General features: G+C 36.5%; 2 protein-coding genes across 7 annotated transcripts in view; one reads left to right on the forward strand and one right to left on the reverse strand.

Annotated features, from left to right (window-relative positions):
• Positions 1-3,416, forward strand: part of wdr17 (WD repeat domain 17) — a 142,264-nt gene extending 138,848 nt beyond the window's left edge. For both annotated transcript variants that reach the window (XM_053502822.1, XM_053502823.1), the window contains 6 exons: positions 72-213; positions 305-407; positions 525-626; positions 756-854; positions 1,015-1,198; positions 2,309-3,416. In XM_053502822.1, the coding sequence (XP_053358797.1) occupies positions 72-213; positions 305-407; positions 525-626; positions 756-854; positions 1,015-1,198; positions 2,309-2,428 (750 nt within the window). In that variant the 3' untranslated portion in view covers positions 2,429-3,416. The remainder of the gene's footprint in view (positions 1-71; positions 214-304; positions 408-524; positions 627-755; positions 855-1,014; positions 1,199-2,308) is intronic.
• Positions 3,417-6,110: 2,694 nt separating this feature from the next.
• Positions 6,111-23,802, reverse strand: asb5b (ankyrin repeat and SOCS box containing 5b). 5 transcript variants are annotated; one of them, XM_053502285.1, is made up of 9 exons: positions 23,585-23,646; positions 18,911-19,007; positions 12,260-12,317; positions 10,342-10,421; positions 10,131-10,238; positions 9,862-10,012; positions 9,556-9,690; positions 7,984-8,175; positions 6,111-7,503 (listed from the first exon to the last, which is right to left on the reverse strand). In XM_053502285.1, the coding sequence occupies exons 2-9, from the start codon at positions 18,992-18,994 to the stop codon at positions 7,376-7,378; spliced, it is 936 nt and encodes a 311-aa protein (XP_053358260.1). In that variant the 5' UTR covers positions 18,995-19,007; positions 23,585-23,646; the 3' UTR covers positions 6,111-7,375. The 5 variants fall into 5 exon arrangements, with proteins under 5 accessions (XP_053358260.1, XP_053358263.1, XP_053358259.1 ...); XM_053502288.1 differs by lacking the exons at positions 18,911-19,007; positions 23,585-23,646 and adding an exon at positions 18,166-18,235; XM_053502284.1 differs by lacking the exons at positions 12,260-12,317; positions 18,911-19,007 and having other exon boundaries at positions 23,585-23,802.
• Between the last annotated feature and the right edge of the window lie 1,556 nt (positions 23,803-25,358).

Genomic DNA, 25,358 nt, shown 5'->3' on the forward strand with positions numbered 1-25,358 from the left:
TCTTCTCTATTAGTTTTTATTATCTCTTGCGATTGTTTTCTAAGGAGAGTGTGTGTGTTGTGGTTCTTTAGTGTGGTTTGCCGAGTTTAGAGGAGTGTAAGGATCTGGCGGAGGAGGCTCATAGTCAGGGAGAAATCTCACAGGCTGTGAAGTATCATCTGCTCAGCCCTGAACCCGAGAAGGCTCTTCCTATCGGCACTGCATTCATCAAAGGTCTGTGTGTGTGTGTTTAATTCAGCCAAATACAAAAAAAGAAAATCTGATGTCTTATAAACACCTGCCTTTTTTCCTTCCTTCCTCACAGAGCAGCTGAGATGTCCTGATTGGACCGTGGACTCGGTTTATCCCATCCTCGACCTGCTGAGCTACATCCGGACAGATCGGCTCGTTCTGGCCAAGTGCAGTGAGTAAGTACAAAAAAAAGGGAACAAATCCATTAATATCACATCAACCTGGTCTCTTCAGCTTGTTGTCTCATTAGAAACTCACTGTGTATGTGTGTGTGTGTGTGTGTGCTTTTACAGCGAGCGTAATGAGCTGCTCATTCTCTGCGGCTACATAGGAGCATTATTAGCTATAGGAAGGCAGTACTCCAGCATCGTCCCTGCACTGTACGAGTACACAAGGTGAGTGTGTGTTTATCTCAAATCATGTGACCAACTACAACTACACTCTATGGATCAGATCCTTTCATGTTTTTCCATCTCTCTCTCTCTCTCTCTCTCTCTCTCTCTCTCTCTCTCTTTCTCTCTCAGTCAGCTGTTAAAGAGGAGAGAAGTTGACTTACCACTTCAAATTGACCAGCTATCAGTAGAGCTGGAGGCCTGGAGAGCCTGCACACACTCTCTCAACAAGTCAGTGACACACACACTTCAATATGCGTTAGAAATGTGCAATACACTAAAACACTACATAGGTGTTGCTTTGGCTCACCTATGTGCTCACCTCATGCCAATAAAGCTCTTCTGAACTGGTTAAGAGTTACATTTCTAAAAAAACATGTCTAACACCCAGAGGTGCGGAGGAGACGTCGTACACTCCTCCAACCGAGGCGCAGAGGGCAGAATACACACTCCTTCTGAGCCGAATGAGGGCGGAGCCTCTAAAAGGCCTGCAGGGGCCGGACTACGTCACAGGGTCCAGCTTGCCCAGCCACTCAGACGTCCAGATCTCCTGTTTTACTGGCCTCAGGATACAGGCAAGCAAACACATAAACACAAACACACACATCTGTTTTCCCTCTAGTATAATAAAAATAAAAATAAGCTGTCATAAATTTTTAAACCGTGTCCAATGCATACTGCATGAAGCAGGGAAACCTAAATATTTTCCAGCGCTTGAGGATCCAGAGCAGGAAAAATGGCAGAGATGCTTGTTTCTGAGGGGAATAAGATGATCAGATGAGTCTTGTTTTTCTCAAATCGTCAAATGGAGTAAAATCTTTTGTAAAATGGGGCATTCTTTCCAAAGCTGAGCAAGAAAGTGGGTAGGAGAGGGAGGTTCGAGTAAGGAGAGAGAGGAATAGGAGAGACAGAGAGGAGTATGAGAAGGACAGAGAGAGAGAGAGAGAGAGAGAGAGAGAGAGCAAGGGACAGAGTGTGAGACGAATAGGAGAGGAAGAAAGAACACCAGTGTTTGGATGAAAATAATGCCTAATGTCATTGAGCTATGGGTCAGAAGGTGTTTATTATTTTCAAAATCAGTGTCTCTGCCAAGGCAGCGGACTTAGTGGTTGAAACTACCGCCTTGCATCTCCAGGGTCCAGTTCCGATTCCTGCCTCAGGGTCTGTGTGCATGGAGTTTGCATGTTCTTTCCCCATGCTTGGTGGGTTTCCTCCGGGTACTCCAGTTTTCTCCCACAGTCCAAAGACGCGCAGATTAGGCTGATTGGCGTTCCCAAATTGCCCGTAGTGTGAGAATGAGAGTGTAAGTGTATGTTTGTGTGTATGCCCCGTGATGGATTGGTACCCATCCTTCTGCCCTAAGTCTCCTGGGATAGGCTACAAGCTCCCTAACCCATGTATACAGGATAAAGCAGTATAGACAATAACTGAGTAAGTGATTGTCTCTGACAGTAGTGTAGCTGCAACTCTCAGTTTCACTAACAGGTGAGAACAGCTAAGAGGCTAAGGCTAAGAGGAATAAAACATTTTAAGATGTTTCAAGATGTTCTTTTATTTGAAAATAATTAACCTTATGGTTATAAATAATAGCATAACAGTTGATTTTACTCCAATGTCAGTACGCACCTGTGTGTAAGTCATTAACATGGCATTAACATGGCCACTGTACTGTATGTGATTGACAGGGTCCCGTGTTCTTCCTGGAGGACGGCAAGTCGTCCATTTCGCTGAACGATGCATTGATGTGGGCCAAGGTGAACCCGTTCTCTCCACTTGGGACTGGGATACACCTCAATCCCTTTTAATTACACAAACACACGGTTCCATAGTCCAAACGTACGCATGTAGAGACAGTATTATGGTGCAGTTGAGGACAAAGACACAAAGACACAAAGACCAGAGTTTTGGGAAACTGACATGAAATGAGAAACCAAGCTCAACTTAATGTTTACTGTTTTAACGGCATGAGAATGCAGGTTTGAGTATTTAACCATCACCGTCACTTCAGATGGAATCATGAATGAAGCTGAAGACCTAACTTTGGTCCGTTTTTAGATCAGATTTTGGCTTGGATTCATTCTAGACCATGCACCGGATCTTTTCTGGAATCCACTCATATACTTGGAGGAGGTGGTGTGAACATCATCACGTTGCGAGTACTCTTATGGGCTTTTTGTTTGCTTCTGATTTTATTGCTTTAGCGCTAAACTATTTTGGCATCATTGTTTATATTCACAAAAATGATAAGAAATGTAGTTTTTTTTTTATTAATAAAAAAATGTGGTTTGGGATGGTGTGTAAAGTAACAGCATTTCATTATGAATCAAGAAAAACCTCATGACCTTACACTACAGTACTAGCTACAGTACAGTGTAGAAGCAAACCAGCTAATCAGCCATTAGCATACCAGCACACAGTGCTACAACCTGAGGCTAATCTCACTTGTCTTGTAGCTAACTGTTGCAGTGCTTAATCAGCCATTTGTTATTACCCAATAATTTAAATGCTTCATGTGTAAATTAGTTTGTTGCTCAAAGTCAGTACTGCAGTGTTAAAACTCTATTGAATGCAGAGAATTTTATGATCAAGTGAAAATCAGCTATCAAGATGTTTGCTAGCATGTAGGCATTATTTAATAAAGCCAAACACCCTGTTAGCATTCAGGACAGCTGGTGTAACTACATTAGACATAAAAGAAAAAAAAAGAAGTGTTAAGCCTCCTAAGAAAAAGAAGAAGAAAAGCTTTAATACAGCACACTGTACAGTATGTTAGATTTATGAAGCTGCTTTCTATTCAGGGATTGTGGTTTTAGAGTTTTTTTTTTATCATTTAATGTTATTTAGTTTCTTCTCAAATTCAAGCTGTGTTTAATATGTGTACTATGCCTATATAACTGTATTAGGGGTCCAAGCACATATTTGTATCGTGAAAATAGAATTGAGATTGTAGTTAATCAAGCAATTTTGGAAATTAGATAAGGTTTTCCTGTCGCCTTGAACCTTCAGGGTCTGAGTTCGATTCCTGTGAACACAGATACCATGCTTGGTGGGTTTCCTCCAGGTACTCCAGTTTTCTTCCCATAGTACAAAGACATGCAGGCTAGGCTAATTGGCGTTCACAAATTGCACGTATTGTGTGTGTGTGTGTGTGTGTGTGTGTGTGTGCGGTCCCTGGGACCCTGTATTTATATTAGGCTTTTTTTAAAAAAAACTTTATTCATCCAAGAATCCAGAAATTTCACCCACCGCAATCTCTAAAGTGGTCCACACGGATGTCTATCCTTTAGCTGTTCAGCCATCAGATGTTTGTGGACATAACTCAACTGAGAAGTCTAATAGTAGAGACAAATAAGGAGCTACGCAAAAATACAGTATGCTTGGACCCCAATGTTCGCTGCTTGCTGCTTTATTAGCTATTCTTTGGTCTTTTTTTTTTTTCGTTAAACCGAGAACTGTTTCACACAGAAGATGGGCTCTTGGGAACTACGTGAAGCTGCTATACAGGAGAAAGACATTTAAAATACTTTTCTGCTGATAGTCAAGTGTCTATAGTGTGTGCCTTAAATTAGCAAACAACGTTAACATCTGTATCAGCATGGTGTGCTACCTTAGATGACATGATTATCGAATGTGTATCTTAGTTTAGATTCTTCTGAAACAAAATTTCACCGGAGAATCATTCTCAACAAATTGCACTGTGAACTGTATTTATCTGTGTATGTATGCATTTATTTATTTAATTATTTATTTATGTATATATTCATTTTTTTTTTGTCTTCTACGGTTCCACAGCCAAACAGGGTGTAGCCTCCATTCATACATCTGTAACACTCAGAGAGCAGTAGAAGCAGATGTTTCTCATAATAGTGATCTATTTATTTTTATAATGTTGTTATGGGTAAAATGTACAACAAGGAAGAAATGAAAGGAAAAAACTCTTAGAACTGTACTTATCAAAAATAGGCAGCATTTGTGATCATAAAGATTTGAAGATTCTTATTAAAAAGATTAAGCACTCAAATTGTCTTTTACAGTCATTTATTGTTAACCACTGTAGTAAAGGTTCGTGTTTACTTCTATTTATTGATCTTGAACCTAAACTAGCTGCGTATGGTAATTATATCATTTTAAGAAGGTTTTAGACTTTTTTTTAAATATAATTTTTAACCTCAGCATGTAATCTTTTTTATTCCTTGGCTATTTATTAACCATTATAAACATTTAGTAATTTATAACATACAACTAATAAACAAAATGTATGCACGTATGCTTTTTTATTATTATTCAAATATAAAATTTTATATATATTTTTTAATTTGTTTTTGTTTTTCCAAAAGCAGCACAGTGACATTAGGTACTTTTTAACTTTTGACTAATCAGGTTGTTTAATAGGTTTTAAAGATTTAACAGACAAGGAGCTGATTTTCTCATCAGTAATTTCATGGCAGAACTGAAGCCGAATAATTGTTTGAAATTGTTTGAAATCATTTAATATTAACTAAATATGAATAGAAAGAACAAACGAATAAAGCACACAGATATTTTAAGACACATCCAGCTTTGTTCTGAGACCCAAGGGCTGTCAAAACGCTCCCACTGGAATAGCTGTGAATGTTGTATCTGGTAATTGTCTTTTTTAAATTCTGTAAATTTGATTGGTTAGAAAGTGTTGGTTAATTCTGTAACAGCAGCCCTAAGCAGAAGTGCAGGTTAATATGAATGCATCAGCTTTTCGCAAGGTTGTTTACTGTACACTAGAAGCTCCACAAAACAAGTTAAAATCGGCATATGGTGAAGTTTTTGTATTTATTTTTTCTAAAGGGTCTTTGGCACATATATCACACTATAAATCCACTATGAAGACCCTTAACATGCCTCCTTTGCTCATGTTTAATATTTTCAGGTGACTGCATGTCAGTGTTCCAGACTCCAGAGGATTGTGACATGTAACACAAGAGCACCAGGGTTTAATGTGATGTATAACACATGCGTCAGCAATTCCTTGCATAATTCATAGTAGTGAATTAACTGAGTGTTCAGGTGCTTTTGCTAGTCATGAACATTTTTATCACTTACCAAACACAGTGCTTTCCTTACAAGGTAAAAAGCTCCAGGGCCTCACTGTCTCCCCATTTTCTGACTCGTATACTCATTTTGTTTAGTTCCTGAATGTTTTTGCTGTTAACTGTTTTCTTTTTGAAATGCCCCCAGTGCTGTAAAAATATCACATTTCTTGAAACATCACACCCCTTTTCTGCGATGCTGGCACTCCTTTTCATACTGATCTCGTTTCTCCCCATGCTGGGTTAAAGGCACAATATTAACCAGGACCATTCCGTCACTGCCTTTTTTTAAAATCATTTAGACATTTACTAATTATTTAGACACTCAGGTAGGTTTTCAGTGCACATGAACAAACAAAAAAAAAGTCTTAAAAAAAGTAAAAAAAAAAAAAAAAAGCAACATTCATTAAACATTCTTATTGTATATTTCTGTTTATTTGTTTACATGCTGATGTTTCAGTAAAACACTGTACAGTTGTGATTAGGATACACACTTGTCAGGATGAACACACCGCCAGATCAAACAGTATGAGATGTGAGAACGAAGAAATCGGCATTTCCAACACTGACATTCACAGTTAATTAATTGACTAAGCAGAAGGACAGATGAAGCCTGTGTGTGTGTGTGACATTTTCGGTTGTGTTTTGTAATATGGATTTCAGAAGGTCCACGTTCACATTAGGAGCAAAGGGGAGTCGCTGATCTCAACACATTCAGACAGCTAACGCTTTCAAAAGGGCTGAGTGAAAACTTTCTAGCAAGAAATAAAAGAAAGGAAAATGTGATTTTAAAGTAATTCATAACACACAGTACAGTGTCTTACAGTTAATCATTTAGACTCGTCATGTTTAAGCCAATCTTCGTAAAAGAAAGAGAAAATCTAGAAGATAAAGGGCCACCTTTTTTTTTACCCGCTAGTGTGAACGTGGTGTGAGATGCTTCCTAACGAACACAGACTGATGTTAAACAATGTTACGAATTTTGATACAATAAACAAATTACATATTTTTACAGACATCATCTTTAAATCAGGAGCAAGCAGTTTATTCAGTTGTGTTACTGTATAAAGAAGCCAATAAATGCACTTGAGGGGAAATAGAGAAATATGAAGATAAAATATAAAATAATATCACAGACTGAGAGACTGACACTGGAGAAAGAGAAAAACAGAGGAAGGTGGAACACAGACAGGTGGAGTGAGAGAAACAAATGGACAGACAGGAACAGGTTAGTGAGACAGAGTTGGATAGAGCAACAAATAGAGACAAGAAGGGAAAATTTGGAAACTGAGGCACATGGATAGAGACAATGAGGAGACAGGTAGAGAAAAAGATTGATAAAGAGACACAGAGACAGAAACAGACAGGTAAAGGAAGAGAGTGAAAAAGACAGATGAGAGACTCTTGGGCACAGAAAAAGAAGAAGAGAGACAGATGGAAAGAGAGATGAAGACAGCATGAATGGATAGATAGTCAGTAAAATAGGCACAAACAGAGAGACAGAGAGAAACAAAGAGAAAGATGGCTACTATAATATGTGGAGAGAGAGAGGAAGATAGAGAGAGAGAGACAGACGGAGACAGTGGACAGGTAAAAGGAGAAAAGGGAGAAACAGATGGGCTAAGAGAGAGAGAAAGAGAGGGAGAAAGAAAGAGAGAGATGGGCTGAGAGAGAGAGACAGACAGGTGTCTATCTGTGCTGCAGGAATCTGTGGAGTAGAGGCGGCAGTCTGAGCTGAGGGATGAGATGAAGCCTTGTGCGTCCCAGGTACTCTCTGATACACAACCTGCACAGCTCACTCAGAGAGCGTGGATTAACTACACAAAAACACACACACCAATAAATAACAATAAATTATCACCGGTGTAATTGATGAGAACATACAGTAGCTAGCTTACATATAGCATGTAGCTACTGATGTTTAAATCATCACACGCACCTCAAAGCAGCAGAGAATGTATTATCTTTCACAGCACCATCACAAACGTCATCTTTACACTTTAGGCCCTCCCTCTAAAACTGATTAAAAGCTACAGGAGGAAGTGACATCACTACGGCTATTTTCAGTCTCTCTGATCTCATCTTAACACTTGAATGTATGTATGAAGTTAAACTCAGCGAATATATATACGCTTCTGCTTGTTGCTAGTAACATTAGCCTTCAGCTGTAGTACAAAAGAGAAGAAGCAAGCGGGAGGGATCCAATACGTATGGCTGATCGAGTACTGTACATTTGGAATTAAAAAGAAACCGGCTGCATTGTACTACCGTATGAGAATCTAAATTGAAGTGATTACCTTCATAATGCAGTAACATGCGTTCTGCCAGGCTGCTAGGGGGCGCCGTCTCCACCGCCCTCTGCAGCTCCAGGTTTCGAGCGTTGATGTTGGCGCCGAACTCCAGCAGCACTTTCACAATCTCTGGGCAGTCTTTCTGCGCGGCGGCGTGAAGCGGAGTGTCCAGGAATCGCCCCTTCTGTACGTTAGCGCCTGCACCGGACACCATTATAATGGTTTTAATTCTGTTAAATCTGTTACCTATAAAACAATGTTCCTGACATTTGTAACACATAGTCCTGTTCAATTCTCTAATCTGTTTAAAAGAAAACTTTGTGTAAGTGAAAACAGGAAGACAACGTTAACTGTAACAATAAAAAGTGCAACTTCTCATTTTTTAATAAAAAAAAAAATGCTAAAGAAAGAAGCTCCTTTTTTTCTAAATTAGTTTCTATTTTTTCTATTTCTAACATGGTTGTAGGATATTTATTTTATTTATTTATGCATTCATGTATTGTTATTTTTTAGGTATTTCTTTTATCTTTAATTCCATTTTTTTGGGACAGTTATGTTTTTTGTTTTTATCTTTATCAAAGTTTTTACAATTTTTGTTTAACTATCATTACTTTAATTTTTTTCCTAAATATTTTTCTTTTTTATTATCTTCCATTAAAAAATAAATTAATATGCAACGATAGAGCTAGTATAATGCTAATATTACGCATATTTTTGTCATGTCAAATAGGATTACATAAAAAAGCATGCTAGTAGTTATAAACAATGTAATAATAATAATAATAATAATACATTTTTAATGTTGAAATTACTAAAACTGCTTTAGTACTCAATAGTGATGCGGTATTTAGGGTCGGTATTTTTCCAACCCGCGGGTCCCGTTTTTATAAAATTATTCGGCCCGCCCCAGCCCGCCCCGCACCACTGTATCTATTTTTACAACCCGCCCCGCAACATAGACATACTAGGCATTGTAATTCAAATGAAAACAGCCTTTATTTCAGCCTGAAAGTGCTTGGAAACATCGCCCTGTAAACTGGCAACAACAGATGATTATGAATATGATCGATAAACAGATCATATTAATAACAAGATAATGATACACATTTTAAACACTTACAAAGCAGCGTTTGTAATCTGAGCTAAACAATTTTTTATTATAGATATGTATAGGGCAGGCCTACAGGTTATTTTAGCCTACGCTAAATAACCACTGACATTTTTTTTTTCATTTATCACACGGAAATGTTCATTTAGCATTTTTACGTTCGACTTAATAAAAGATATTCCTAAAAATAGATATTCCTAAATATTTAATATAAGCTATAGGAAATTGCACGCAACATACATGGATTTTTTATTTAATTTTGTTTTTAATGACCCGCCCCGCAAATAAAGTGACAATTTCTTTACCCGCCTTAACTCGACCCGCGGGGTCCGCGGGTTACCAGACGACCCACGCATCACTAGTACTCAAGACTAACACTAACAACTGAGTTATTAAAATATGACAATAAAACATGAGATTCGAGTTAGCTGTTAATCAGTAGGACAGGTTTTCTGATTTGTTGCCCTGACCTCCATCTAGAAGTTTGCGTGTGCACTGGAGCTCTCGGGAGGCGCAGGCGATGTAAAGTGGCGTTCCTAAGTGAGGAATGTCGTAATCCACATCTGCTCCCCAAGATATCAGAGCCTCCACACACGCCGTCCTTCCTGAACAAAACACTGATGTTAGCGGCATGCCACTCAGGGCTAAAACAAAAATCTAGAACATTTTCTTGTTGGAGAATATCACAGCCTGATAGAGGCGTAAAATGCATGCTGTCATTGAAACACACAAACAGTATACAGTATATATTTTTAAACAGGATGGGAAATGGTCACCTTTACTGCTGGCCTCGTGGATGGGTGAGGGTTGGCATGGCTCAGGCTGTAGATTAGCACCGTGCTCCAGTAGAACCTCTGTACACGTAGAACTGCCCGCAGAGCAGGCGTTAAATAGAGGGGTCACGCCATCGATGGTGGTAGCATTGACCTAACACACACACACACACACACACACACACACACACAGTCCACAGCATGGCACACATTTAATTTGGACGACCCTTCAATCAGTAATTAGTATTATCCATGGTTATGTAAGAACTTACGTTAGCTCCGGCCTCGATGAGCGCTCTGGCACACGCCACGTGATCGCCCAGACACGCCTCGTGCAGTGGAGTCACATGATCAATGGTGACAAGGTTTGCATTGTAACCCTTATAGGAGAAAAACACATATTAAATGAATTGTAATTGGATTGTGTGTGTGTGTGTGTGTGTGTGTGTGTGTGTGTGTGTGTGTGTGTGTGTGCGTGCACACCTGTGAGAGCAGGGTCTTTAGGGCCAGAAGGCGTCCCTGGCTTGCAGCTTCATGGAGTGGAGATCTGTCCGCCCATGAGCCTATAACATACACGCACACACACAATATTAAAAATTTGATGCTACTATACAGTCAGCAGACTTAGAATATTTGCTTGACAGATTTTTTTGTTGCCATGCAATCATAATCAGAGTTTGTGATTTCAGTTTGGCCTTTTAAATGCTCGATTAAGGTTAAAAGCTCTGTTTAAACCTTTTATTACGTGTAAAAGGTTTATAAAATCCGGTTACTCAGCATTTTCCCCTTATAAGGTCACATAGCAACATTGCCATACGACAAAACCTAGAATACAGTACCTGATCAAGGATATACTGTATGCTCCAAATTATTTAGAATATTAATGCTTTTTATGCCCTCACCTATTCTTGTGAACTAATGTGCATTGTCATGACCTCATCTACTTATTTCCTTATACACCAAACTCAGACACTCCAATGTGTCCCATAGTTAATGAACTGGATTTATAGTTAGCATACTTTTTTACTGGTTCTACACTTTTACAAAACAACTGCTCTTCTCTCCTGAGTTCTCTTCTAACACTCGAACAAAAGGAATCCAGAAATCCAGTTTCCTTAATTCTTAGAGAAAGGTTTAGAGGTACGGCGTCTGGTTCATGGCACCAAGTTTTTGACAGCAGCCCCACATATTAAGATAAATTGCTTTATGATTATTTTAATGAGCTGCAGTTTCTTAGGTTATGTGTGCAATAAGTCAATGTAAGTAATACAAGTAGATATTTGGGTAATATTGCCATGCTTTACAAGATGTATAAAATGAAACCTCTCTCTAATTACTCAAAATAATACAGGTACACTGCCTGGCCAAAACCTTCAAGATCGCACTGGGAGCCTGTAGCTTTGACCATAGCACACAATGTGTTGGCCAGTTCATGTGTGAAAATGATTACTTATGCTCCCAGAACCACACGTTCACGATTTCAATCCTGGAATCTGCCCATGCCATACAAGAAGAAAAAATCCTTAGATGTGATAACCTGGTCATTCAGTACATTCAGGTCATCAGCTGACTTCATTTTATTGCCACAAACCGTTGCTGAGCCTAGACCTGACCACCTGAAGCAACCCGAGATCATAACACTGCCTCCTTTTTATGCATGATGACTGCATCACTTCATGTGCTTCCCTTTTTACCCTGACACGCCCATCACACTGGAATAGGGTCAGTCTGGACTCACCAGAGCACATGACCTTTTTTCCATTGCTGCAAAGTCTAATCTTTATACTCCCTTAAGTTAAGTGTAGTTTTTTTCCTGATAAGTCTCACTAAGAAGTGGTTTTCTTATAACTGTGAGTTCTCGTCCCGCCGTGCATGTGGAAATGCTTTTACTTTTACTATTAAATATAGTAAAATGCATCTTTACAAAGCATTCTCCAACTCCAACTTTAAGGTTCAGCAGAGTTTTTAACAATGTGTTCTTAAACCAATTCCAGTAATTTCAGATCCCCTTAACTGTTTTTTTCGGTACTTGACGCAGGCCAATAATTTGACCTAAAGTCTTTTTTTTTTGGCCAGGCATTTAAATTGCAACTCTTTCATTTTGTGTCCTTTTAACACAAAAAAAAACTCTACACAATGAAAATAAAAGGCTCATTAAGTTGTTAAGATTGATCCTATTAACAGATATGTAGCTCTAGTCTGTAAACACACCCTTTTTAGCAGTCAGGCTGTAATATTTCCCAATGGATTTCTCTCCTCTGAGCTATATATATTTTCTGATCTCCAGTTGGCAGTGTTCATGTGCAAGTGACAAACCTTACACAACCCTCATTCCTCAACCCTCTGCAAAAATAAATAAATAAATAAATAAATAAATAAAGTCTTTCTGCACTGTACGTACCCAGGTCTCCATCTCCCCAAGGCACGTCTAGCCACTGATACGAGTATGACATGACCGCCTGCGGATGAAAGCACTCCTGTCATCTTTACACTCCAGAGCATTTTTGATGAGTTTAATGACTGACCGAGTATCAAGATAAAGAAATGTAATCTACCTTTAAGAATAACTGTTGGCGCTGTTGAGCTTAGTGTGGTTGTGGTGGTGGTGGTCACCATGTGTCCCGTGCCTGCACAGTGATTAACTAATTTCTTTGTGGTGGTAAAATTACACTATATGCATATGAAAATGTTGGGCTTGTTTTATAAACTTTTAGCAAACACTTTGTAAAAAAGATTGATTTTAAGCATTAAAAAACAGACTTGATTACTTTCTGAGACTAGATAAACTATTATTATTATTATTATTATTATTATTGTTGTTGTTGTTGTGTGTGTTTAACAGTTCTTCTTATTATTAGGCTGTTGTAAGCAGTAGGTAGCAGTATAGATTAAAATACACTATATAAAAATAATGCATCAACTATTTTTAGCAATTATTATATAATTTATTAAACTTTGCATTTCATCATTTATAGATAAGTAATTATATATAATGAAAGTAACTGCATATAATTCATCTTTACACAAAATATAACTAGAACTAGAGGCACTGGTGAAAACCTGATTAAAGGAAAATGTAAAAGGAAAGAGAAGGATGAAGGAAAGAAAGCAATGTAGGAGGAAAGAATGGAATGAAGGAAGACATGTAGAAAGGAAGAAATTAAGGAGAGAGGGAAAGAAAAGAAGAAAGAAACTAAGGAAAGAAGGAAAGAAAGGAAGAAAAAAAAAAGACTAAAGAAAGAGAAAAATAAACGAAGCCAGGTTCAGGAACCACATTGCCTGAATATATATATATATATATATAATAAATAAATGTGAGGTTTCCACCAGTAAGAACAGCCAAGTTTTCCCAGTCACTGGGTTCCTTATTTTTTCCAGTGTTGTTCTCTCGCTGGGTTTGACTGCAGCACTGAGGGATTCTGGGAAGTTTTCTCTTTATTTAGAAGCCCTTTCTGTGTGAGTCAGTGGAAGCTGATTAATATTCTGTAAAGTGTTCAGTCCCTGGGATTTACCAAAACAGACTCTCAGAAACTCGAGCTCCAGTTAGCACAGACACAGCGGTTGTATTTGGTGTTTATCAGTATTATTTAATGCTTTTTGAAGGCTATTAGTGGTAACGATTGAGGAGGAAGAAATCACAGACAGACACTTAGGTCTAGACATTGTTGCTCCTGTGATTATGAATTACAATTTTAAAAATGTAGATGAGACATACAGGCTGATTAGTGAAGTGCTCCCCGGCTGTGTTTCTCCCCCACACACTGAAGCGCTCTTCACTTTAGCTGCATTGGCAGCATGACTTTGCTAGATGGGGTCGAATGTCCTGAACTAAACATAGAACAGATTTCCCATGGCCTTACCCAAATCTGCTATTTACAGCAAATTATTAATGCATTTTAAAATAAGTGCGCTAATTAGTGTAGGAGGTGAAGTGAACAAATGCTAAAAAGCTAAACATCAATTAAATCCTAACACTTACTGAAGTGTATGACTTTCATAAACCAAAAAGGCCGGATTTTATTTTTTTAGGAAGATTAGAATACCTTTCCTTAAGTGCTCATGTATTATGAATTGAAATGTATATTTAATTATAATTATATATAATGAGTTGTGTTTTATTGAGAGAAAAACACACACATTGCTACTGAAATAAAAATTTGTTATGTAAGATGTGATATATATCACATATTATATATATATATTTTTTTTTTTATATAATCAAATAATCAATTCAAATAAACTTGACTAACTTCCCACACTTGGCACACATTTCTATCATAGGTTTCAAACGATTTTAATGTAAAAATATCCAATCAGGTTACATACAGTGTAAGGAAAGAGCTGAGTAGCCGAATGGAAGGCCAATCGGGACAAACATTAGTGTAAAATACAGTTCTCAAACTTGTTTTACTGCTGCAGCTCCTTCCAAGTGATTAACAGTATTTCACATTCAAACTTTAAAAACCATATATATTAGCCAACGTTAACAATCCAGGGTTCTAATTTTAATTTCCTAATGTGAATTTATGTGAGTGTGAGTTCTTAGGAATTTTATGCATTAGGCTCTAAATAAATTAATTACATTTAGAGCATAAATTATTTTTCATTTTTATTATTTTTTTTACTGTGGACAAAATCAAGTATGTTACGTATCGTGGTTCTTGTGTGTGAAAGCTTCGTCCATTTTAAAATAAAATTTTTTTTTTGCTTTTTGAAAGATTTTATATATATATACAGTGGTGTGAAAAACTATTTGCCCCCTTCCTAATGTCTTATTCTTTTGCATGTTTGTCACACAAAATGTTTCTGATCATCAAACATATTTAACTATTAGTCAAAGATAACACAAGTAAACACAAAATGCAGTTTTTAAATTATGGTTTTTATTATTTAGAAAGAAAAAAATTCCAAACCTACATGGCCCTGTGTGAAAAAGTGATTGCCCCCCTTGTTAAAAAATAACTTAACTGTGGTTTATCACACCTGAGTTCAATTTCTGTAGTCACCCCCAGGCCTGATTACTGCCACACCTGTTTCAATCAAGAAATCACTTAAATAGGAGCTACCTGACACAGAGAAGTAGACCAAAAGCACCTTAAAAGCTAGACATCATGCCAAGATCCAAAGAAATTCAGGAACAAATGAGAACAAAAGTAATTGAGATCTATCAGTCTGGTAAAGGTTATAAAGCCATTTCTAAAGCTTTGGGACTCCAGCGAACCACAGTGAGAGCCATTATCCACAAATGGCAAAAACATGGAACAGTGGTGAACCTTCCCAGGAGTGGCCGGCCGACCAAAATTACCCCCAGAGCGCAGAGACAACTCATCCGAGAGGCCACAAAAGACCCCAGGACAACATCTAAAGAACTGGAGGCCTCACTTGCCTCAATTAAGGTCAGTGTTCACGACTCCACCATAAGAAAGAGACTGGGCAAAAATGGCCTGCATGGCAGATTTCCAAGGCGCAAACCACTTTTAAGCAAAAAGAACATTAAGGCTCGTCTCAATTTTACTAAAAAACATCTCAATGATTGCCAAGACTTTTGGGAAAATACCTTGTGGACCGACGAGACAAAAGTTTAACTTTTTGGAAGGTTTGGAAGGCGTAAAATAACACAGCATTTCAGAAAAAGAACATCATACCAACAGTAAAAAATGGTGGTGGTAGTGTGACGGTCTGGGGTTGTTTTGCTGCTTCAGGACCTGGAAGGCTTGCTGTGATAGATGGAACCATGAATTCTACTGTCTACCAAAAAATCCTGAAGGAGAATGTCTGGCCATCTGTTCGTCAACTCAAGCTGAAGCGATCTTGGGTGCTGCAGCAGGACAATGACCCAAAACACACCAGTACATCCACCTCTGAATGGCTGAAGAAAAACTAAATGAAGACTTTGGAGTGGCCTAGTCAAAGTCCTGACCTGAATCCTATTGAGATGTTGTGGCATGACCTTAAAAAGGCGGTTCATGCTAGAAAACCCTTAAATAAAGCTGAATTACAACAATTCTGCAAAGATGAGTGGGCCAAAATTCCTCCAGAGCGCTGTAAAAGACTAGTTGCAAGGTATCGCAAACGCTTGATTGCAGTTATTGCTGCTAAGGGTGGCCCAACCAGTTATTAGGTTCAGGGGGCAATTACTTTTTCACACAGGGCCATGTAGGTTTGGATTTTTTTTCTCCCTAAATAATAAAAAACCATCATTTAAAAACTGCATTTTGTGTTTACTTGTGTTATCCTTGAACAATAGTTAAATGTGTTTGATGATCAGAAACATTTTGTGTGACAAACATGCAAAAGAATAAGAAATCAGGAAGGGGGCAAATAGTTTTTCACACCACTGTATATATATATAATATTCAGAACACTTAACAGTCTGATTTATAATAAAATGTTGGATATTCCATGTATTTTATGTATGGAAAGTGAAAACCAGAATGGTTATATTGGTACTTAGCATTAACATACACAGGTGACTGGGCCTAAAGAATGTTTAAAGCATTGAGTTAAAATGAAATACTAGATACTGGGAATGTTATAGTGAAATGAAAGTGTTATCAATTTCCTACAGAATATCCTAAAATCACTGGCAGCACAGTACACCTTAGAGTACTTGGTGTTTACCATAAAGACTCACTGGCGCCACCCAGCATCACTAGCGTTTCGTATTGCATATTGCTAACTCAGCAAAGGATAAAAATTCAAAGTATTATTTCTACTGAATATGTATCACCTTAGCGCCATCATGAAAATATATTTTATATATTAATAAAAGCTAAACAATTGAATTTTGCCAAAGTAATGTGTGGAGGAAAAAAATATTTAATAATGATTTGTGCTGTTCATGACTTTAAGACAAGCATCATAAAAAAAATTAAAATATTATACTTGGTTACTGAAAATTTTACTGTGTAAATACAACAAAATTCGGGAAACTGACTTGCCTAGTGATGGGAACATCCTAGGTAACGAGAGTAAGTGATAGGCTTCACTTTTTCAGATTACTAATTATTTTGATTTATAAACACAAGACATAAACACTAATTAAGAACTATCACAAAAGCAAGTGTTCAGGTATGACGAAAAATCAGCACACCCACAATACACCATAAGCAAAAAGCAGATTAATACTGTAGCTAATCGCAGCCATGTCGATATTTAATATAACAGGCTTTGTTACAAGCATGATCATGCTTTTATACAATAGCTTTTAAAAAAAAAATGTATATCAAGTGAGTGACATTTTACACACAATATTGCCAAATGTAATTTATTTTTTATCTCCTTCTAGAAATAGACCCTGAAGAAGCCAGATTTATAATACAGCAGATCATCTACCTCACAGTGACTTTGTTATAAGTTGACACAGTTGACTGTGTTATAAGCCGCATGCACCCTCGAGCTCACAGCCACTCAACCCGCATGCTCGGTCAAGTTGAATTTTAAGACTTTGGAGGCATCTGAGGAGGTGAAACATCACAGTTTCTTTATAATCCTACAAGTGGTGCACTCTGAGCTATTTACACATTTTCATCCTGTGTGGTGGGAGTGAATTATTTGCTAAGTTTGTTTAGTAATAATAATTATGGCGGATGGCAGAGATACGTGCTACTCAGTAACACTCGTATTTGAAGTTAGTTTGTATTGTTTAAATGCTGCGTTTAAGTTGGTATAAGAAATAGACTTAAATTAATCATTAAACTTTTTTAAGGTTTAAAATTATAACAAAATCTGGGAAATGTAATATCCAGGATATTTACACAATCGTGAATTGGCACAAAGATATCACAAAAATACTGTATTGGGAGGTGACTGGTTATTCCCATTCCTAGTAATAATGTATAATAAATGTTGTATGGTGAGTACTTAACTTTATTAATATCTTACTAATGCTTAGGATAATTTCCTGTTTGATAGGTAACGTAAGCATATTTTCCCCAGATAAACTATACAATCAGGTACAACGAGCATTAAAAGCCCCTCTTTTAAATAAAAAGACCTTTTTAAAATCATGCCATTTGTCAGGTTGGTGTGATTTATTTATAGATATTTTGACCCTCTAGGCTTCCCATATCAGGTGCACCACGTTTGGGTTGTTGATGTTGTTGCATAACATACAGTACATCCTCTTTCTGATGCATTTCTCCCCAAACTCAGACCTAGTGATGAGCTGATCAGTTACTGATTATCAGTTCTACATTGATCCTGTTTAACACGAGCTCGACATCTGCTCACTTTGCACAGCACGGTCTCGTGCGCAGTGTATTTCTCTATAGAGAGAACAGTGAGACACAATCACACTGCACTCACCCTGACTGGTTAAAATCCCCCAGCGAGATTTCTTTCTAGCGGACAACTCGTCCAAATTCTCCTGCTTTCTTTTCTTGCTCGTGTTTCCGGAGCGCTCGTGCTCTGCCCCGGGAACTTCAGGCATGTTTGTTTGTGCGCTATATGGAGAACATGCGCGAGCACGAGCACGAAGGGAAACGGGTGCGCGCACGCAAAGAGTGAATCCTGATAGCGGGAACGCGCGCGACGAGAAAAAGTCACGGTTCATTAGTGAAATAATAAAAAAAAAAAATCACTATTATTATACGTAATGCAGTGTTAAATACCATGCAGACATAGTCCTGTACCGTAGAATTACAGACATAATATTCAACTTAAATAAGATGTTTATATATAAAACACTTTAACTATTTTCTTTCCTCAAACATGGATATTTCTTACATATTGGGCCTATTTATACATCTCCGTTATTAAATATTTCTAATTTATTACTACTTAATATATTTTTGTTATTTGGATTACCTTGAGGAATACGCAACAAAAAAAAAAGTCAATAAAATAAATAGTTATACAGTCATGATCAAATGTTAGGGCCCCTCTTTTAATTCTATGTGTTCTTATACATATTTTAAAATCATTTTATCATATTAGAACTTAGCATTAGGCAAATACAACCTTAAATAACAACTTATAACTTATAAGTCCTTATTTATATTGTTTAAAAAAGAGAAGAAGATAAAACATCTGGACAAAACTAAGTACCCACCTGCATTAGAATGCAGAATAGAGGTCTGCACACCTGCTGATGATCAATCAAGGCCTGATGATTAGCAGCACCTGGCTGCAACATACCCTCTTAAATCCTGTGGAAGCAGTAAGGGGGTACTTAGTATTACCCGCATGGTTTTTTTTTGTTTGTTTGTTTTAATTATTGCATTTTTATTATATACTGTAAATAATGACATGGTGAAAAAAGTTATGTTGTTGTTTGTTTGAGGTTGTATTTGCCTAATATATGACAAATAGCTGCTTTTTATAATGTTTCCTACACAAACACACAATTAAAAGAGGGTCCAGATAGCACAGGTACGTCTCGGAGACATCTGGTAAACATCACATTTGTTTTTTTATAGTCATATTTTGATCGTCTGTAGATCGCCTGTATGAGCTGTTAAATGATACATCGTCGTTACATCTATACAACGTCTATACGACGTATCTTTATCACTCGAAATTTGCTGGTATGTGGACGGGAAGCTGTAGCATTAGCTATGGCTTAAATGATTTAAGGGGAAATACGTGATTTTTTTTTTTTTAAATCCAGATATTGCTTGAAATTCAACAACTTAACATGTATTAGATTCAATCATGTTGAGATAAACCAAAGAGATCTTGTCACTATAAAAAACGGAAATATTAGAGCAAACATCGCAAGAAGATATCGCAAGAAGAGAACACAGTTTGTTAAGAAGACAAACGTTTGGCGGGCGTGTGGAAAAGGTAAGCAGGAATTTATTTCCATCTTTCTAAATAAAAACGAAATACTAAACATCAATGTCACCTGCTGTTTAGCGATGTTAAGTCACGTTATTTTGGTTTAAGCTATTTCTTGTATTTTTAATCACACTTAAAATACCGACGGTTATATGCGCGTGCTTAATCTGCGGTTCGGTTCTGGTTTCGGTCTGTTCTCATGAGTTGTGAAGCGAGAGGAACAAAGTATAAATATAATTAATTTGCTAAATTAAGTATCATGAATTTTAATTGAATATCTATCTCTATATTTTTACACAGCAGCTTGTGACTGAAAAGTGTCCTGTCTGCATCTGACTTCAAGAGTTTCCTGATCAACCATATCTAACGGTCATATTTAAAAGTCATAACGTACAGTTATAAAGTACAAAACGTTTCTGTTGGTGTTTAATTTTTTTTCTATGATTAATACTTATTTGTGGTGTTTTATGTTTTGTACATCTTTTCCAATTGAGACCTCATTTGTAAGTTGCTGCTGGTGTAAAACAGGGTTTTTATTAAATATAAAATAAAAATCTCCATTTTATCCCATTTGTCTTATGCTTCCTTCCTTCACAGAATTCTGTTGACCATGGTTAATTATATTTAATTAAAATAATGGGAGGGGGGGTATTATAATAAAACGACGTCTATTTGACATGAATCAGACATTGGGCAGATGTATGAATATCTGATTAACATCGTCTAAAGGGCGGATCAGGGACGTTTTAATTCATTTACGTCTTAAATATGTAGGGTAAGCGTCGTTCTAACATCTGGCACGGACGTCTCGGCGACATCTGCCAGATGAGCAAACGTCCTCTGCCAGACATATGATGCCAGATGAAAAAGATGACGTCGCATAGACTAAACTGGCTAGCATGTTTTCCATTTTACGCACACACAGAGACATTGGGAATGTGAATCTTTTTCCCAATTTATTTGATAAGTTACTAAAAAAAAAGAAAAAAAGCAGATAAAAGCTATTTAAAAAAACTTAAAAGATTTTTTTTACTACAATAAAATTGTTTCCCATTATAGCACATACTGCAGAATTAAATGTTCTTAACAAATAAATAATCGATACAAACAAGAAAAAGAAACTAATTTCTAACTGATTTCTTTAAACTCTTGTTCCTTTTTGCCACAGAGCTAACTTTTGCTCTTGCTAGCTAGGTGGCAACCAAGAAATATGGACACATACAGTAAATAAGTCATACTTGGAAACAGGGACAAAACATGTCCAGCACATAATATTGTGTTTTTCTATAAAATTCAGAAATAATTTACATTTTGATTATGATAAAAAAAAATATTGTTTTTGCTTGTGCCTAAAAGTCCTTTTCCAGAAAAAAAAATCCACATTTTTAAATTGCTAAATTTGAAATTGCATGCTAGCTATATTTGTCAGTCCCTGTAAAAACAAAACAAAAACATTTGAAATATTGTTTTTTTCCCCCTCAGAATATTTTGTAAATCACGGAATGTCTTTGTATGGCTAACATGTTAGTAAAATAATGTTAACATTGACCACAAAGTAAATAAATGAACTAGCAAGACAAAGAATAAAATGCTTGATAGCTTTTGTCACAGAGAACTTGAGTGCTATCTAGCTATCTGACTGACTAATGTGCTTTGTTGCTAGGCAACCAGGAGTAATGGATACAAGCATAAGCTAGCAAATGTCTGAGGTACATGACTAATTTAGCTTAAAAGAACTTAAAATAATGTTAGCACTAATCACTAGGTTAAGTTTCATGGATTTGGATGTACTAAGTCACATGACAGGTATCAGAAAACGTCTAAAATAAGGAACACGTAGGATGAAGTCATACTTTCTCAACACAATGAACACACAGCCTAAGTGGAACATAGCATAGCTAGCTCCTTAAATTCACACATTTTAAATATCAGCGTACTGACAACATCCAGCCACACAGGAAGCACAAATTTGACATTTATCGTCGTGTGTTTCCGATGCGCAATGTGTTGCTAATGTTAGTAATGGCGTAAGGTCATTTATAACAGAGATAAACATGTAGACTATTAATGGCCTGTGTTTACTTTCCCATTGACCTACAGTGTGTGTGTGTGTGTGTGTGTGTGCAGCTTGTTGAGCTATTTATGGCTCGGATTTAATCTTCAGCACAGAATTAACTCGGCCTCTTTGATAGGATGCGTCACGTTAAAAGGGAAATTGTTCCATCACATGAGACAAATGTTATGAATGTGGTCAGCAAAATAGCTGGTTGTTTTCTAGATTCTTTTACTGAAGGTCATTGTTCTTCTGACAATCCAGCACATAGACTCTGTAGATAGACAGACTCCTGTCACTTTTAAGCAATAAGCTCCGTATTAATTTTGATTATCTATGTAAACTTTATGGAGGAACTGGTATAAAGCTGATTTTAAAGTTTTTCTTGTCAAAAGTTAGTAACCCTCTTTTAACTCTCCTTTCTACATTTTGTATAAAAGCATAATAAATATCATCTGATTGTATCAGGTCTCAGTATGAGAAAAATACGACCTCAGATAAAAAACAATATATAACCTTTTTAGCATGCCATTATTTATTTAACAAACATAGAGTAAAAGCTGGCCAATACTAAGAAGCCCCAATGATTCAATAGTTTGCAGATCTAATAATTTCCCGTTATTATCAGTCTCTCACATTATTATGAAGGAATTTTTGTCCATTCTTTTTTTACTACATTGCTTTAGTTTATTCAGATTTTAGGCATTTGCTCATGCACAGCTCTGTTAATGTCCCGCCAGAGCATTTCAGTTGGGTTAAGGTCTGGACATCAATTCTGTTCTTTGCATTCTAATCTAGATTTACTGGTGTGCTTTAGATCAATACTCAGGCATAGATAAGTTAATGGTCGACTTATTGACTGCAATATGCCCAGGCCCTGTGGAAGCAGCAACAATTGCTTTTCTAAGATCTTTGCTTGTCTTTAACTCTTCTCTATAAAAACTTCTGCTTTTAGGGGTGTGGTACTTAGTATTGCCCGCGTGTTTTTCTTTTAGGTTTAATTTTTGTTAAATAAATAAAGACACTAAAAAAAGACAAGGTTATTTGTTTTTTATGTTTTCACCTGTACTGTATGTATACGTAGACTGTATAATGACTACTAGGCACAATTTAAATACCAGTGTTTATTTCCAAATAATAATAGGGGACTGTGTCTTATTTTTTATATATTAATCAATAATAATAATAAAAATAACAATAAATTGTACATTGTTATTGCGAGGGGAAAAAAGTCCTTAACATTTTAATTAAAAAAATACTATGTAAACATAATAAATATTAAATAGTATAAAAAGTTTTTTTTTGTTTTTTTACAGTATGCTTCTTTAACATGGTGATTTTGAGCTTGATATAAACACCAGTAGAAACTGCAGTAGCATCACTACATTTGTAGTTATATTTTCATCATACAGGAGTCATAAACTTGTCTATTTAAAATCAGCGTTAAAAGGATTTGCATCAGTGTACTTGTTGCATGCCAGTCATTTTATTGGGACATTTATAAGTGAGGCATGTGCAGTGAAATCAAAGAAGAGTAGTATGATACATTCTTGAGTGCTGTCGTCTCACACTGCGAATCGTCCTAAATCGTGCAGCATAAACTGTACCACAACTTTGCTCTATATTTGTATTTCCAGAGAAATCAACCAGTCACAACAGCCTGGAATCTTATCTAATCATTAACATGACCTGCTGTCAGCAAGGCTTTCTTCGACAATCCTGTATGCTTCACACGTTACAGATTTGTGAACACGCTCACTTACAGCACACAAACACATTTGCACAGACACAAACACGCACACACCTGCATGAAGTGTATGAAGGCTTGTAGAAAGGCATAACATGTTCTCCAAAACCCTCTCCATGTCTCTCGGAGACACTCGGATCACTTACTGTGCCCTTGGCCGAAATCGTAGAACTCTGCGGCGATTCGTGCCGCCTCCTTCCGGTTCCCCTTGACCACGTAGAAGTGTGTGAGGATGTTCAAGCTGATCTTGACGAAGAGCTTGAAGCAGAACAGTGCAAAGATGGACAGGTAGACGTTGGTGTAGTGCGAGCCGAATGGCCGCTCCTCCAGAAAGTCAGTCATTGCTGCTGCGCGCTGCTGATCTGTTTTGGAATGAGGGTGAGCATGTGCTGACATGGATCAGATGGCACGGCGACCCACTTTTCCCTCTCTGGGAACGCCCACTCCTGGCAGCCGAGGGCCCGAGCTGGAGAGATAAGGCAGCTGTGGAAAAATGGACCACTTGAGGCATGGGAACAAAGTTTTGTTGTCATGGAGAGAGAGAGGGGGGAAATAAAACGTAGTGCACGTCTCATCATGGGATTGTTGTGGAAAGAATTGTGAAATGAGACACTACAGTGAGGCAGATAAAGACAGAACCTTTTCTGGTATAAAAATTTGCCTTTCACTAGAGGAGGGCAATATGTCAAACATATCACAATTATAATAAATTATATGTATATAGTTTTTTTTTTTTAACAAACTGCTAGGAATATGTTTGTTTTTTTGTTGGCTTATAGTAATTTTTATCATGATTACAAAAATGATAGGCGGATACAAACATTTGCACATCATGATCTGTATCTCATGTATGAATATAGATTAGTTGTCACTTTTAAGTTGTTACTTTATTATTATTATTATTATTATTATTATTATTATTATGTTAACTTCTATTTTAACAACAAATTACATTTCTTTGCATCTTCCATTGTAATAAAGTAGACTCCAGAAAATCTAGACAACATAGATTGTTGAGATTAAATACCCATATGAGAAAATCAATAACAATAACAATTCTCTTTATTAATAAGTGTGTTGATAGGTTTGTTTGTATAATTTAATTAGCATTTATTTAATTCTGCCTCCTTTTCTTTATGTTTAAATGTCTAATTTGAAAATAACAACTGCATTAAAAAATGTTTATTGTTAAATGTTTTGTTTCATTTTAATGTAATTAACCTTTTTGTATCCTGTTCACTGTAATGGATCCTGCTTTAAAATTACTTCAGATTTTAAAAAGTATAAATATTTATACATATTGGAAAAGACATTGTATATATAAAACATAAAATTATATGCATTAAATTTTAATAAATTCAACCAGTTTAAACCAGCGTTTAAAAAACCCAAGTGAGGGCCGTGACAATTCTAGCAGGGCAGATTTAAATACTACAGATGGACAGTCACTATAAAATATTAAAGATTTTCTTTAGATAAAAAAAAAAAAAAACTAAACATGACTAATTAAACAAGCCCATTTTTTAAAAAAAAATTATGTATTATTATTGTATTTATGTACAATTGTCAATTATGTAGATTTATACTTACATTTAAACTTGAATCTTCACAAAGTTAGGTACAACACTTAAAGTAAACTTAAACTTTGTCATGAAAGTAAAAGTTTTATTGTCCCATATCTTAAAATCTCAAGTAACTTAAACTGCCAGGGTCACAAACCAGTAATGGGTTTTTAATGACATAATGTTACATGTTGGATCAGTATTTTGCAGATGAATACCTGACAAGAAAGAACAACAATAATATTATAATAACAAAAATAATAACAACAAATAACATTATTTGCCTTAATAGAAAAAATAATACAATAACATGGAATGAGCACAAGTAAACAAATGATGCTTTTCTGCATGTTCAGTT

This window comes from Clarias gariepinus, chromosome 8, assembly GCF_024256425.1.
Source record: "Clarias gariepinus isolate MV-2021 ecotype Netherlands chromosome 8, CGAR_prim_01v2, whole genome shotgun sequence".
NCBI classification, from domain to species: domain Eukaryota; kingdom Metazoa; phylum Chordata; class Actinopteri; order Siluriformes; family Clariidae; genus Clarias; species Clarias gariepinus.